General features: G+C 38.4%; 1 protein-coding gene across 2 annotated transcripts; it reads left to right on the top strand.

Moving 5' to 3' along the window:
- The first annotated feature begins 423 nt into the window (after positions 1-423).
- Positions 424-15,933, top strand: nt5c3a (5'-nucleotidase, cytosolic IIIA). 2 transcript variants are annotated; one of them, XM_006791785.3, is made up of 8 exons: positions 424-668; positions 11,484-11,582; positions 12,113-12,182; positions 12,302-12,434; positions 12,555-12,644; positions 12,740-12,902; positions 13,195-13,395; positions 13,918-15,933. In XM_006791785.3, exons 1-8 carry the CDS (start codon positions 531-533, stop codon positions 14,017-14,019), a joined length of 996 nt encoding a protein of 331 aa, XP_006791848.1. In that variant the 5' UTR covers positions 424-530; the 3' UTR covers positions 14,020-15,933. The 2 variants fall into 2 exon arrangements, with proteins under 2 accessions (XP_006791848.1, XP_006791849.1); XM_006791786.3 differs by lacking the exon at positions 424-668 and adding an exon at positions 8,483-8,533.
- Positions 15,934-16,256: the final 323 nt, after the last annotated feature.

Genomic DNA, 16,256 nt, shown 5'->3' with positions numbered 1-16,256 from the left:
ATGAAAACTTTGACTTTAGCTACATTTTGGTGATTACGTTTAAATTTTATTTTGGTACTTCCTGTTCTAACGGAAGTGTTTTATTTTGAAAACTAGGAACTCAAGAAGCCGAGACAACCGCAGTACAAAAATTACTTACGTTCTTGTAAATATACGTGAGCAGAGATAAAAAGAGCTCATAATTTATTTATTTTCTTCTTTTTATTTTTTTAGCGGAATTTAAGTTTTAGGAAAGTACATTTACACCAGAAGCAAAAAAGGTGAGTTTATTTTGAATGTAAGTTTAGAAAGATTTCGATCTAGCAAGTTTGCTAGCTTATCTGCTGCCGCTTAGGAACCGGCAAATTAAGGTCTGGTTTATATTAATTCCTTAAAAAATCACACACATTTTGCCCCCATAGTGACTGGTCACATTCTGTATAGACGATCTTTGATTGCGTGATTGCGCCAGAAGGCAGGCGTCTGTTGACAGGAGGAAGGACGGGACTGATCGGTCGGCGGGCAGGTCGGTGAGAAAGCAGCGGACCGTCATGGACAGGACGGCCGTGGTAAAGGTCGGAGCAGCGGCCAGCGCTAGTGTGTGTGCTTTGTTCGGCGGCGTGGTTCTTGCCCAGTACATCGTCGCCAAAAAGAAGCGAGCTGGAAAGAAAACCAGGATCATAGAAATGGTGAGTAAAAGTAGACGATTGTATAAAGAGCGGTAAGAAACAGGAAAGGGAGGCGCAAGGACTTCAAAGTAAAGGTGCATAACAGCTATTCCGTCTTTATCTAAAGACAGAATAGCTTCTTTATTTTGTATTTTTGCAAAAGCATTTTTGTGTGAAGTGTTTAAGATTTAACAGTTGCTTAAAATTACGCGTGAGTCCGACGAGTTATTTAATGTATTTATGTAGTAAAAAAAAACTTGTTATGACATTGTATTTTGTCCACTGAAACACTCACAGGAGGTTGGAGCATGCGTTCAAAAATTTTCGACCGGAAATGGGAAGCTATGCTCTTGTTATTTTGACATTAATGGGCCTACACGATGCTGTACGCGTGCGCGACAGTTCCTTAAAACAGCAGCTGTTTAGAGGTCACCAGGCAGCTTTTCTCCCACAGAAAGAGCAGGAGCCACTTATATGCAGTGACAGCTGACCCTCTGTGTCAGTGATGCTCTGCAGCTCTTTCAACATTAGAAAAACGCTGAGTGCTACTGTGTACTGCAGGTTATGCAATCATCAGGAGCGCAGGTAGGACTCTAGATCCAGCTCTCTAACCATTCTAGCAGGAATCAGAATGGTCTGGTAAAACATAAACAGTTGACACAAACATGAAGGAAAGAAATGTGCGGGGGAAAGTCATATGACTGTGTTGTTTAAAAGGTGGGAAAAAGAAGCACATAACTTTGTTATGTATGAGCCATTATATAAAACAAACACATTGATAATTATGATTTTTCTTTTAGTTTGTTCACACTGAGGTATGTACATCTTTTATTTTAGGAAAAAATATGCCTTCCAAAGTTGGTGTCAACCACCAAAGAGCTTTTTAGATTCCCTTCCAAAAATAAACAGCAGTGTAATAAAATATTTTTTTAAACCACCTCCTGAAAGACTTCCTAAAAGATAATATTGAGGCAGGGAAAATCCTGGGTATGCAGTATGCTGTCCAGCATTAGGAAAACCTTTACCACACACAACATATTTCTCTTTCATTTTTTAAAAAGAAATATTTACTTATAACTGTGTTTTTATAATGTGTTCTACAGATACATAGTTTGAAATTTGGTAGTTGGTGCAGCAAAGAATGTGAGATTGACTGTACATATTTTGTCACTGTATAAATCTATATTAAACAAGCTTTCATGCTAGATTGTATCCAGAAGTAATGTAATATATATGAAACACGAACTGAGCCATTATTTTGTATTAGTCAAAGCTGTTTGTATACAGTTTCTATCCAAAACATTCACATACTTATAACCTAATTTACTAGAAAGAATCCCCTGGAATTCAGTTGGCACATTCACATTCTGAAGTGGCTGCAGCAGCAGTCAAACGCTTTGGATCCAGATAAAGATTTACATTTTTGCTGATAGTAATTTTCATAGCAGGTATCCTCATGTCATTTAGTCATAATTCCTCTTTATGTGCTTTGTCTTGCAACATTGTCCTGTCTGCTTTGTATAAAACTCTCATAGTGTACTGAAGAAAAATGTGTCAATGGACAGTTTAATGATCATTAATAAGTAAATCGTTATGACCGTTGATCATCTGCCTTCATAATGACATCTCTCACCTTCTCAACGAAATTCAAAGTGTTCTGGATGTTGTGTTTAGAGTTGCCTAAACACCACATCGAATTAAAGATCGAAGCTAAAAACTTTGAGATGTTATAAGAGACCGAGTTGCTCATACAGACAATTGGTCTTAAAGGTACACCTTGTTTATGTATCTTCGGTAAACCATACAGACTTGGTGTAGTATCCACTGGGAATAGCCTGTGGTATGAGTTCCGGTCAATAGCATTCTCTTATTCTAACTGCTTCAGACAATCTGTCATCTTCATGTAACCACCACCTGCATTTCATTTCATCAAGTATTTTTGTCACTAAGATGTGACAAAAGTTTCTCATGGTTGTCTTTCTGGTTTTCTGCAAAACTGTGCACCTGCCCTTGTCTGCCGGAAGGATGCTAATACTGTTGCCATTACTAAGTGATGTGAGTGCCTTCCTCTCCTCCATGCTGATGTTGGAAACTGCTTCCACATCTGCATTGTTGTTGTTTCATATTGCTGATTCTGTGGCTGTGATCAGTTCCACTAGTGGGATTTGTCTCTGCGTCATAGCAAAGTTCATCCCTTTTGCAAGGATGGTTTTCTCTGCTTGAGTGAGTTGTCTGTCAGACTTTTTTGGTTTTACAGTAACATGTGCAGAAAAACACACTAGAGGCAGACACACTGGCATGACCATAAATGATAGAAAACTGCAGTTTTCTAACTAATAAATCAAATGCACATAAATTAATTCAGTAGCACGATTATTTATTTTTTCCACATGGCTTCTTTGGTGGGTGTTCCATCTCTCTGAGGAGAAACCCTGCTAATGTTGGTATTAACCATCCAGTAAGGTCTTTGTAGCCACATGCAAATATATAATTGTCCAACATTAAGAAAACCTTTGGTGCACACAGGAGATATGTCTTTGACTTTTGCTGTGGCTTCAGATAAAGATTTACAGTTTTGCCAGTTGTAATTTTCATAGCAAATATCCTCTTGTCATCATGTCATAATTGCTCCTTTATATGGTAAATGGTAAATGGCCTGTATTTGTATAGCGCTTTTACTAGTCCCGCCTAGGGACCCCAAAGCGCTTTACATGTCCAGTTATCCACCCATTCACTCACATTCACACACTGGTGGAGGCAAGCTACAGTTGTAGCCACAGCTGCCCTGGGGCAGACTGACAGAAGCGAGGCTGCCATATCGCGCCATCGGCCCTTCTGGCCAACACCAGTAGGCAGTAGGTGAAGTGTCTTGCCCAAGGACACAACGACCGAGACTGTCCGAGCCGGGGCTCGAACCGGCAACCTTCTGATTACAAGGCGAAGGAAAATGTTTCCATTTGAGTGGTGTCCAAAAATCTTTAGTCTGCCTTTGTTGATATGCTCCTCAGTTCACAGGTTTGAAGTTTATTCTTTTCATTGTTCCAGTTTGATCCTTGACTGCTTTACACCTGTGTGGAAATGTTGGTTTGTGAAATTAAATCTGTTAAATGCATCATAGTAATCTGATGTGATGGAATGACCACAAATGAGAGATATCAGTGTGTTCATCCCTGACAGGATAGTACTAGATGAGACACGAAACTGAGTACTTGTTAATGCATCTGGGAATTGAGTTTTCGTAGTATTGTCCTCAGTGGTATCAAGTGAGTATCTCATTAATATTTACTGACTTTAGCATAAATATGTGTTGTATTAACAAACAGCAGAAGTTTAAATCTGATTTTAGGTTACGCTATAGACATCTTAGAGTTTGTAAAAGGAAAAAAGTTAAAGTTTTTTTATCCATAGGCTTTAATTGTTTACATTGAAGCAAGCGTGCAACAGAATTATTGGTATCTGCAGCAACTTTCCTATATGCTAACAGAGAAGCAGAGTGTTATCTGTAAAGAGCTCCTCTCTCTGTCATCGGCTGTTAGAAGTACTCTATTTTTATGTGAGCATTTATTTGCTTTTCCAGTTTACTAAATGCAGAGAGAGAAAAGCGCAGATAAACATGCAGTCTTCTGGAAGTTGCCTTGTTGTCTGTTCTCCTCTTTTTATCTACATGATGATACTGATTACACTTACTGTGTTGTCTTAGTGGCCTTGATAGTTGATAATATGAACAAAACATTTAAATGAATGACAGTCATTTCTAGGTTTGTAACATCATATTCAGCAGGCATTTGTAGTTGTGTGTATATGTTTCCAAGTGCTGCAGTTTGCTGCACTTTATGGAACTCTGATTCTAGAGCCTTTCCTGTTGCTAATGTAATAAAAAAAGAGGAGTTTGAGGCAAGTGGCGTTTATTTAGTTGTATTTTGCACTGTCACCACTGGATGCCACCAAAACTTACACACTGCTCTTTTAGGTGAAGGAGCTTGCTGGACTGTGTTTAACTGCTGTGACCACTAGAGGGCACAACAGTGAAAATTTTCCCTTCTCCATCTCTGCCAAACCTTACTGTATATATGTATATATGCTAGGATTTTTTAAAAAAATATACTCTATAATGTAGTTCTGCAGAGAAAAATGTGACCAAAACAACTAAACAACTTCGGGTTTGGACATATATATTGGCTTTAATGATGAATACAATGTTGTGCAGAAAAAGTAACTCAAGTGACTGGCTGAATTGGGTATACTTTTAACAAGACAACCTATACAAAAAGCTGAACATGCTACTGCTGGTTGTTAGCAGAGCGTTGAAGGGTTTATAAATATATAGGGTGTTATACAGGTGTTACTATTATGTGTTATGATATTTGCAGACTGTCTGTTGGTATTAAAGCGTGACAGTTTGGATAGCACAGCTGAATGCATACATAGACTTGATTCTTATCTTAAAAAAACACGAGGGAGAGAAGTTGAGACTAAGGTTGTGTAGCGACTTAAAATAAATGGCCTATAATGTGTTATGCTGAATGAATGAAAACATGTGTTACACTTTCAGTTATTAGATTTGCATAAGAAGAAATTGTCAAGACAAAAAAAGGCAGTTTTGGTTTGTCAGTTTTAAGACTGCTCTTGGCATTCAGTCTCTCAGCAGGTTGGCAAGCACTTATTCTAGTGAACAAACTTTGTTATCATTAGGAACAGATTGCCGTCACGCTGACAGCCATAGCAGCTCCCAGTGTGGGTGTGGTAATGGGACACTAAAGGGTTTCCTTAAAGCTGGCACCATGTCACACATTAATAATACCCAGGCTGGTATTGCTATCAAAAACACGTTTCGAGTTTGTCATAAAAGTAGTAAAGATTGGATTAATGTGGGATATTAGCTTGGATACATCTATTCATGTTCAAGATGATGATTGTTTGGGTGCTTTTACTGTGATGGTAAAGGATTTTACAGTAGTTAGAGTTTGGATTGTGGCTAGTGAGAACACTACTTTCCCTGCTGTTGTGCTAAAGAAGAGCTGAAATCAGAGTCTGTAAAATCCTTATTAGACCTGAGTCTAAATGTTTGCGCTTAGAAAGGGGAGATAAATGCAATTTGAGCACATTGTTTACAGCTCTGAGAAGACAATGAAACTGTTGAAGATAAAATAAAACATAATAGGGTCATAACATAAAAAATCAATCACATCATCAATCAGGATCAGCTCATTTTTCTGCGCAGAGTTAGTATATTTAATGAAGACATGCAAAATTTGAGCTTCATACCATGGAAATTGTCTTATTTCTAATTAGAGATCACTCAATTTTTAGGTTGCATTCACAGGTGATGAAATCCTAGTGCATGAACATTAGGGGGTTACGTTCAGTCAGGCTGTGCATTTAATCCTTAATGAACTTTGACCTGGCCATGCCAGGATTGGATCACAGCATCCTGAACCTAACCTGTTCAGACTCAACATGTGGGATTTCAGCCGACTCCTAACAGGGGATTGAAAGTCTGTGGTTTTTTAAAAGCGAGGTGCTCATCCATCATTTGCCTATTTGAGAAGTCAAGATTTAATTGAAAGATCAGATGTTTTTGTTAGCCTGATCATTTCCGTGAAGTTGACTGCTTTTAGGGGTGCTTGGCTGATCTTACAATAACGTATTATTATTTTTTGTATTTATTTATTTCATGCAGCATCTTGGGTGGGTGTGCTGTCTCTCCAAGGCTATGGGGGGACTAGCTGTGTGAATTTTGATATTAAAAATGCTTCTGGGTCTTTATGGCCACATGCAAATATGCAATATTTTCTAAGCAAACACAGATTAAATCAGTGAAATTAAACAAACCTGAAACTGAAGTACTGAAACCTTTGTGCAGTGCATGGCTCAGGATATCATTCTAATATCATATGATCTGTATGGATAAGACAATAATCCCAGTGTATGCCTAAAAATATCAGAGCCTGCCATTGTTTTATCCCCTGGAGCTGTGAATCTGATTAGAAGGGGCTTGATGGTGCAAGGATGGATGTTAGTTGAAGGTTTGCATTTTGGAAAGTGTGAAATTGCACATTTCAAACTAAAGGTAATGGCACCAATTTCCACTGGCTTTTTGTCACTTGGTTTGTGCAACCAAAATACGCGAAGGCAGAGTTAAATCAAAATGTGTTAGAACAGAAACAGTATTATCCTGCCACGCAACTACACCAACACCAACTACACAGTCCCTGGGCCTTTTCTTATAAAGCCGTGAGGCAGCTGTTGGTGCTGTGTCTCTGTGAGGCTCATGCTTGTGCTGCAGGGACCTGTTATAGGGGTGAAATGTAACCGGAGATAGTTGACCTAATTTTTGGGTGTTGTGGTATGCGAGGGAGTCGAGGTGATCAGAAAAGAAGACGAGGTCATCTCACGATCCAGTCTCTCCCATTTTATAGCAACAACACCAGCAGCACAGACAGCAGGGAACCAAGCCTTGTTCAGCGAAAATCAAGCCTGTGGTATCGTGTCAGTGTGGCACAAAGGTCCAAATGTTGTTATGCAACATTCCCTTTTATGTTTTCTGAAATGCTGATAATAGAGTTCTTAGAGGCTGCACCCACTTCATGAAAGCTGTAAACAGACTTAAGGTCCCTCCAGATTATGAGCTTCAAGGAAACTTAGATATGTCATTGAGTTTCATGTATGCTGACTATATGGTGATAATACCTTCACCAATCCAATGCTGTTTTTTCCCATGCTTTGTGATCCTTGGTGCATGCAAGATGTGATAACTGGCAGAGAATTCAATTAAATTTTTCTTTTTGATATAGCGCCAGTTCAGAATAACAGTTGCCCTTAAACAATTAAAATGACACTGCCTTTAAAGCTCAATTCTAAAGTCAACTCTTAACTTTCATTTGTAATTTTATATAGTCATCGAATTACTTAGCATTAGTTTCTTTGCTTCTTAGCTACTTAACTTGGAGTTGTTGACAAAAATATGACAAACATGTGACAGCTGACCAAGTTTCTGAATGTTATCCATCGCAAACTGCAGGTTTCTCAACTGAATACCAGGGCCAGTGATGGACTTTTACTGATAGCTGCATTGAACAGACATTTTATTGATGAAATAAATTGCATATCAGTTGCATGATTGCATACTGATATGAGAAGTTATCTAGGAGTTGACTTTAATGCAAGAACTTGCTCAGCCACAGTACCAGTTTGTGTGCATACATTTCAAAAAGAAAGTTGGATGTGTTCAGACGCATCCAGAAATGTAAAGACAGTGTAGTTTGCATGTTTCTACATGTGTGTAGATCTGCATGATCTATATATATATATATGAGAATTTCCAGAAAGATGAGCACAAGATACGTGAAATATGTGTTAACTTGCATGGCGTCACGTCTATTAGTTGATCTTTCATGTGTGACTGACCACTGAACGCCCAAGCAGCTCGATGCTCACACTGAACGTTGACCCCTGTGACTTTTAATGCATCGTCAAGCATTTTGCATTTGTGTGTTTCCACGTGGAGGGCCGTATGCTGTGTGTTTAAAAATGTGTGTGCTCAGCAGCAGTCATCAACCCATTCTCATTGATTTTAAAGGTTTCCTTTTTAAAAAGGGGGTCAAAGGTCACATCAGTGGAACAAGGGTAAATTACCAATGCCCTTTCCCTCCCCCGGCTCAATTTCACAGCTGTTTATATGAGTTTTTTTTTGTGTGTTTGTGTGTGTTGACAGGGACACTGTATTCTAGTGTTCGAGCCCTTCTGTATAGGGGGAGGGCCTATGTTTTCTAATCTATTTTGAGCAAGAACCCCTCCCTCCCTTGCTGTTGCTGTAGATATATAAGGACTCTGCAGACACACAATCTTTTCTTCACTGTCGTTTTAGCTGAGACGCCAAACTGGAGGTAAGTTTATGTGTGTGTGTGTAGGAGGGAGGAAGGGAGGGAGGGGTGTTTGTTTCAAATGGTTGTACTCCAGGCTGCATGCAGTTTTATTACACATTCATTGCAAAAATTCATTAAGTGTAACAAATTCTTGCTGTCAATGTTCACGAAAAAAAATAATAAATCTAAGCATTTAGAAGTTTTGATGTTTAAAACGTTGGCTTCAATTCTGAAATTGTGACATTTCCTAAACTTGATTTGTAATTTTGTAATCAGCTGTTGCTAAGAAGATCATGACCGTTAAGTAGTCTTAGACACATAACATGTAAGCTGTGAAGCAGCGTTTCATAATAAACAGGTTTAGATGTCACTGCCATCAAGGAAACATACCCATAAACTGCCATTTCATAGTTTGAGTGCTTTTTAGTAGGTCACCCCTCTGGCAGCCTATTAAATCTCTTTTAAACAAATGTAATCTTATCCTTTTAACAGTGACCCAGAATATAGTCGTCACTCAACAGATGTGGGATTAGATAAATTGTTTCCTTGCTTAGATTCCTGGATGAGGGTAGTTAATACATGAGCCAAGGTCAATTTTAGCTTCTTAATGTTTTTATGTTCATAATGTTGTGTTTATAGATTCAGAGTAATTTATGAAGTGGTAACGAGTCAAATTCTACTGTAAGTGTAAATTATGTTGGGTGGGGGTGTTTGTGAAATGGTGAAACTGTTGTCTGTGTGCATTTAGTTGGTTCTTCTTCCTTCTCTGGTTGTTTGTTTGGTTGAGACCCAAACACATAACTGTGCTGCACAAGAGACATCACAAAAACACAAATGAGCAAAAACAAAAATGGATGATCACCTATCATTGGTTTAATGTAACTATTCTTTACTTATGAAATAACGGGTGTGGTGTTATTCAAGCTGAATTGTTGCACAACAAGGTCATTTAACATATCTACACAAATACACTCATTCCCTCAAACACATGAGGTCATCTTTCCAACAACCTTTAACACTGTCCTCCACTAGAGACTAATTGCAGGACTATGTCTGTTATTAGTTGGTCTATGAAACACTAAATTATATATATTTTCAGTGAAAGCTGCATTCACAGTGGAGGCCCAGGCTGTGTTTAAACTAAGTCTCTGAAAAACCCTAAAATTATTAAAGTGATGCATTTTCCTGTTGCTTCTTTTGTTAGTGGTTGTTTTTGTTTGTTTTAAATCTCCTTCATTATTCGTTCAACCTTCCTGTCCTGTATAATTCCTTAAACTGTAAGCATTAAAATTACTCCATGATTTGGACTGTATAAAGATACAGTTGGGTTTGGAATGTGAAGAATCAAACATTTATATGCAAATACTTATTAGTGACCATGCACTAGTAGGAACATGTTTATACTCAAGAAAAAACTGCCTCGTACCTCAACGTCTGGAGTGTGAGGAGACATGCAATATGTCATTTATTCAGTATGTTAGATATAGTTCAACCCACTGAATATCTTAGAGCGTGCCCAAGAGCATCTTGCCACTTAGCACCCATCTTGGTAATACCTTTGAGCAGTTAATTTGGGCTGACAAGATAAAGCCCTCGTTCTAAATGGATGATGAGATGGATACACGGGAGAAAATGCATGTAGAGATTCATTAATCAATCATTTGATTTATATATAAATTAAACAAAAAAAACTTTACTTGGTGACTTTTCCCCGGAATAAGGTATAAATTATAAATCAGCATGTTGATTATGCTGGTCTGACACTAGCTCCTCCCAACACAACACTTGAACTAATGCCATGCCAGTTCATGTTATGGATACAGATTACCAAGAAAAATGACAAGCATCATGACGACCTATATTTTATCTCAACTGCACTCCTCTAAGGTTTCATTGCTGGCTCCTGCTCAGTTGCAGTGTTACTGTGTTGACAAAGCTCCCCACAGAAATCCGGAAACAGACGTATAAACATCTGCCAGACTACTCATAACCACTTTTATGGTACTTCCTGCTACAGTAGATGTCACAGGGACCGCAAATTGACATGACCCACACACAAACTCAGACTCGCAAGGAAAACACACCACCAGCCACATTGTTGCTAACTTGTAAAAAGTGATCAAAACATCTTTATATTTATAACTGAATGCTCAACTTCTTTGCAAAGTATTTCTTTTCCCCTTGATTCAGCCAAATTCTAAGGTTGTCTGGTATATTGTAGCTCTAATGTACACAAACTGATCTGAGCTGTCCTGCTGTGTGTGACATTTAGAAATGTCAGCAAATTCTTATCAGCTCATTATTACCAGTACTTTGGAATGAAAACTCACAAAGAAAAGTTATGAGGTGGTGAGGTGCTTTGAGGACAGTCTTGTCTGACTAGGCAGATCTCATGGCGATATGATTAAGTTACAAGAAAGGTTGAAGTTCACCCCCTCTCTGCAGAGAGTCACTGTAGCTGTTTGTGTGTCTTTCAGTTCGTTATACAACACTGACAGATTCCACACATCAGCTGTTTCATGACCCGCAAACTCTGCATGTTGATCAGGGAACACTGTGTTCAGATATGCTCGAGGCGTTGATGCATAAAAATGCCAGTGAGTATCGTGTGCATATAGGAGGTGCATTCAAGACAGCACATGTCTCCATTTCCTTTGGCATTCTCTTTGACACATACGCTTCAAATGTAATTAATTTCAGTTAAAATAAACCCAAAGTTCTCAACACACAAACTTCTCTGCAGTGTCCTCATTCTTCTCTCTATACCCAAAAGAGGAGGCAGGTCTAACCAGATACGTTTACTCGGAGGTGCTTTTATTAGAACCAGAGCCTTTCAAAAATCTCTAAAGCTGAAGAATCTGAGAATTGAAACGGTTATGTTGGTAAATTAACGTTTTCCCAAATCGACACTAAAGGAATTTTTAAAAGTCAGCCCACACTAACGTGTCTCTCCTCTTCTTTGTCCCTCCAGATGCCTCAATTTGAGAAAACCACGGTCCACATGAAGGACCATGGGAAGGTGGAGGACATCATCTGCGGTCTCATCAAAGGAGGAGCTTCCAAACTGCAGGTAAAACATCAGTTTGTCATTATACTAAACCTGTCTGTGTGTCTTTTGGTAAAACACCACCACCTGGTGGTGAAGAAGCTTGTAAGGCTGCAGCAAATGGAAAAATATTTTTCCAATTATCACCAGTTAGCTTGTATTTTACTGGCCCAGCAGGTTTCACTGGGCTTTAGCTGTGAATACAGGTAAAATAGTCCACGTTGAGACAAATATCTAACCTTTGGTTATTGACAGGTTAAAATTTAGTAAAACTTTTTTATTATTTTTGAAATGTATCATTTGTAAACATAACTTTCACAGAGAACAGGAAGTCTTGACTCAGGTATTCCAGAAAAAGGGCATTAGCCCAAATTGACTTTGTCACAGGTTTAGCTATTGGGTTCCCTAATTGTCTTACACCACCTAAACTAAAAAAGATTTCAGTTGGCCGTTATCACCTCCAGGGCATTCCTTTTGAGGGCCTTTGTTTCTTTTTGTGTCTGATTCAGGGTCTTTTATGGTTCTGGTAAACAAAGTGTTCTTCACTGTTTCAGATCATCACAGACTTTGACATGACGTTAAGCAAATTCTCAGTTAACGGCAAGCGTTGTCCAACGTGTCACAGTAAGTAAAACACAAAAACAGACATTTCTTTTTATTATGCAGAACTTTACAGTGTAAGAAATGTAAACATAAATCGCAGTTCCCCTGTGTGAATCATACGCTCTGTTTACTCTGCACAGATATCATTGATAACTGCAAACTGGTAACAGAAGAGTGCAGGGGTAAGCTGCTAGCGCTGAAGAATAAATATTATCCCATTGAGATCGACCCTCAACTCACCATGGAGGAGAAATACCCGTTTATGGTGGAGTGGTGAGTCTTGCACACACCAGCGCACTGTACAAATTCACTCGATTACTTTACTGCTGTGTGTTGCTTAAGTTGTGAGGTGTATCTTTCTAAAAGTAAAAGATTGTTTTTGCATGTTTACAGGTATTTCAATTCTCACCGACTGCTTGTGGAGCAGCGGTTAGAGAGGGACAAGCTGCCAGAGGTGGTCAGAGAGTCTGATGTTGCCCTCAGGTAACTGTGGAGGAAGATGTGGAGGAAACTGAATTACACGTGTGAATCCTGTTTGAGCACAGTGTAAAGGATAAACTGCCTGTGTTTGGTTTCAGAGACGGCTTTGAGCAGTTCTTTGACCGCCTGCATCAGCACAATGTGCCTGTGTTCATTTTCTCTGCTGGCCTAGGAGATGTCCTAGAGGAAATCATGCGCCAGGCAGGAGTGTATCACCCCAACGTCAAGGTCGTCTCCAACTTCATGGACTTTGATGAAAATGTGAGTGTTTAATGAAAGACAAAGTCGTCATTTTTGAGTCTTAATTCTGGTGTTTACAGTTAATCTGTAGAGAAATAGAAGCACATTGGCTGAACAAGCTCTGCTGGATGTTTCTTCCTGTTAAAAGGGAGTTTTTCTTTCCACTTGTCTGGGCTTGTCTGAATATTGTTTTTCTGTATTATTGTAGAGTCTTTACTTTACTATATAAAGCACTTTGAGGTGACCGTTGTTGAGATTTGGCGCTATGGAAATAAAACTGAATGGACTTTTTTATTGTCTCCTTGTTTCGCAGGGCATCTTGAAGGGATTTAAAGGTGAGCTGATCCATGTGTACAACAAACACGACGGTGCCCTGCGGAACTCAGAGTACTTCAAACAAATCAAAGAGTACTCCAACATCATCTTGCTGGGCGACTCACTGGGGGACCTAAGCATGGCTGATGGTGTGACCAATGCGGAGAACGTCTTAAAGATTGGCTTCCTCAATGACAAGGTACAACCATGACATGCATAGACAGATCCTTAAGCATAGTAAAAATGTCCCTGAACATTGAGTTGGCTGTGTTATCAATGTTACATCTACTCGAAGTCAGTAAGGGAATAATAGAATAGCAGTGTCTCATTGTCTGGGGTTATGGAAATGCCAAGTTGAAGGCTTTCTGCCATCTAGCCCTTATACTTTGTAATATTGCACACTGTCAGCAAATATTTGTCTTTTGAATTTTATTAATTTATTTACTGAGAGATTATTACCCAGAGATTATTAGAGTGAAATTAACCCAAGATTCCTTTTCTCCTTAAAAACCCCCTAACAATTCTAAGTCCATGCCATTTTTCAGATTTGAGGATAAATAATGTCTTAATGCAAATCACAGAATACTTAAGAGCTTACCCCCCAACAATTGGAAACATGGTTTTTAGACTGCTTAGTCAGGCTCACTTTCCCTGAAGGCAGGTGCTGTGGCTGCTTGAAGATTGATTAGATGAACTGTCTCCTGACCTTTTCTCTGTCCAGGTGGAAGAGCGACTTGACAAATATCTGGACTCTTATGACATAGTTCTGGTGAAGGACGAGACATTGGAAGTCCCAAATGCCATCCTCCAGAAGATCCTTTAAGTCCACCTCTGAGCTGACCGCAAACCCACACCACACCCAGTCCACCTCTCTGTCCCCCCTTCAATCTGGAGCCAGTTAGGCTTGACACCCTTTTTAACCAGCTCCACTCATGTCTCAGGACATCACCCTTTGACAGGCTTTTAAAAAAGACATTTCACATCTTGTAAATGAAGTCCACTCAGCATCAACAGACTGTCTCTGGTGTGTTTTGTCTGTTGCAGTTGTTTCTGATGTTTTTTTTTCTCTATATATATTTTTATGAAATAATAACATCTGAATATTTGCACAGTATTGTTATCATAGCTTTTTCTAGGAGTATTTTTATTATGGTGATGTTTCAATACCATGTATGAGATGCCCACAGATGGATGAAACAGTTTAGTTTTTCTTCTTTTTTTGAGCTATCCCAGCATGCCTGTCACCTCAGTTACTCTACTTTTGCGACTTGGCAGTAAGATGTCATTCTAGCCAGTCTTGCAACGTAAGCTGTTGTTGTTAGACATGCCACATATCTGTACAGGTAAAGCTTAAAGGTTGGGAAAGTAATTAAGAACATTTAGTAACGGACCTTTTTATCAGTAATACCATTTTTTCAATCTCTTGCTTGGTTACAGAAGCATCAGCAGCCAGTATTGGGTTTTTGTTTTTTTTGGGGGGGTTTTTTTTAGATAAAGAAGAGAGATTTGGGGTGTCAAAATGAAACTCATGTGATGATGAGAAATGAGATGAAAAGCACTTTAAATTCTATGTATGGGGAAATCAAGTCTCCTGTAGATGTGCAGAGGTGGCACTGTTTTGATTTATGGATGTTGGAACAGGTTCTAAGGCCATGTTTACATGCGTTCAATTTTTATCCAAATGTGCTCATTCATACTTATTTCCACCTGTTGTAATGCTACAACTGAAACATTTATGGCAAATGCCATTTTTGATTAAGGAGATAGCTTACACGGATCTCTTACTCAAGTATTCTCTGTGCCAGAGATAAAGGTTACAGAAGTATTAACTAATGCTGAAGTATACCTGTAGTTGTCATTACCGGGTTTACCGGGAACTAAAGAGCCATGATAATTACCGAAAATATGGCACCTTAAGCTTCTCTATTGAAATAAATATTACATTATTTATGAAGAAATATAGTTTATTTCACAGTTTCAGTAAAGAAAGAAGTCACCTGCTGTCTATGGCCCACAGAAACCCAGCATAAGACCTGTTAAATGTAATGTGTTTTATCACCTTTACATTCTCAATGAGCACTACCTCTAAAATATTCATCTTTATGTTTTGGGAGGTTCAGAACTAAAACGTCTCAACATGTTGTGTAGAATGTTGAATTTGTTTGTGGTTTAAATGTGCTGCTATCACCTGCATGTTGCCTTTTGTTATTGTTCAGTTTATGTTAAAGACACGGGACACTTAAAAAGATATATCACTAAAATATAGAATACTGGCATACTGTAAATGTGGGCATTGTATCAAAATGTATATTATTTTACTGCATTTGGAGATATTTTCAGAAGTTTAGACTGGTGTGTTTTATTTTTATAAGCGGAAAGGCTTTATTTTATGGTGTGAAAAGAAAACATAATAAAGTCATTGTTGTCAGGCCGTGCGTGGACAGCAGACTGGATTAACTTAACTGAAAGCTTTGGGTTCATTGGGATTTTAATGTGGATCATGTAATGTAGGACAAGTGTTTCTCTTAAATATTCGCTATGGTTTACTAGACCATGCTTTAAATGATGGGACATTTGCATAATTGTGAAGAAGTGTTGTGATCCATCAGTTAGTTCAAACAGATACATTGGGATGTGGCTATTGCGTATAAATGTTGTATTCACCTGTTTGTAATCAGAGTTATCAAAAAATGGCAAATTTACTAATAAATATAATATGGCCTTGTATAAAACAGAACATTCTTGAATAATTACAATTACTTGAATAATTATAATTCAGTAAAGTCAGCAGGAAATTGTAAAGGTCAAGATTGACAAACATGTATCACTCAGGCAACTATAGAATTACTTTATACTGGGAAGAAAGCACAGTATGCCACTGGATTTCTAATTTAAGCCTACTAACAGAGTTTCCAAAAAGAAAGAAAGAAAATCTGAAGTTTCTAAAAAAAAATGGTAACTGCATTTCTACAAATATGTTTAGTGGTCTTTGAAGTGATGTGTGCACACTACCTATTTTTGTGAATGATATTGCACCATATGTAATTTGCACACAAAGAG

This window comes from Neolamprologus brichardi, chromosome 11 (assembly GCF_056152115.1).
Source record: "Neolamprologus brichardi isolate AB-2024 chromosome 11, ASM5615211v1, whole genome shotgun sequence".
NCBI lineage: Eukaryota > Metazoa > Chordata > Actinopteri > Cichliformes > Cichlidae > Neolamprologus > Neolamprologus brichardi.
The sequence above is the reverse complement of the archived record's forward strand: the minus strand, read 5'-3'. Positions and strand labels throughout refer to the sequence as shown.

Excerpts from the sequence above, each read along its gene's own strand:
- nt5c3a (XM_006791785.3), top strand. The coding sequence starts at position 531 with ATGGACAGGACGGCCGTGGTAAAGGTCGGAGCAGCGGCCAGCGCTAGT. Across the intron at positions 669-11,483 it reads AAACCAGGATCATAGAAATG|ATGCCTCAATTTGAGAAAAC; the intron begins GTGAGTAAAAGT and ends TTGTCCCTCCAG. Across the intron at positions 11,583-12,112 it reads GAGGAGCTTCCAAACTGCAG|ATCATCACAGACTTTGACAT; the intron begins GTAAAACATCAG and ends TCACTGTTTCAG.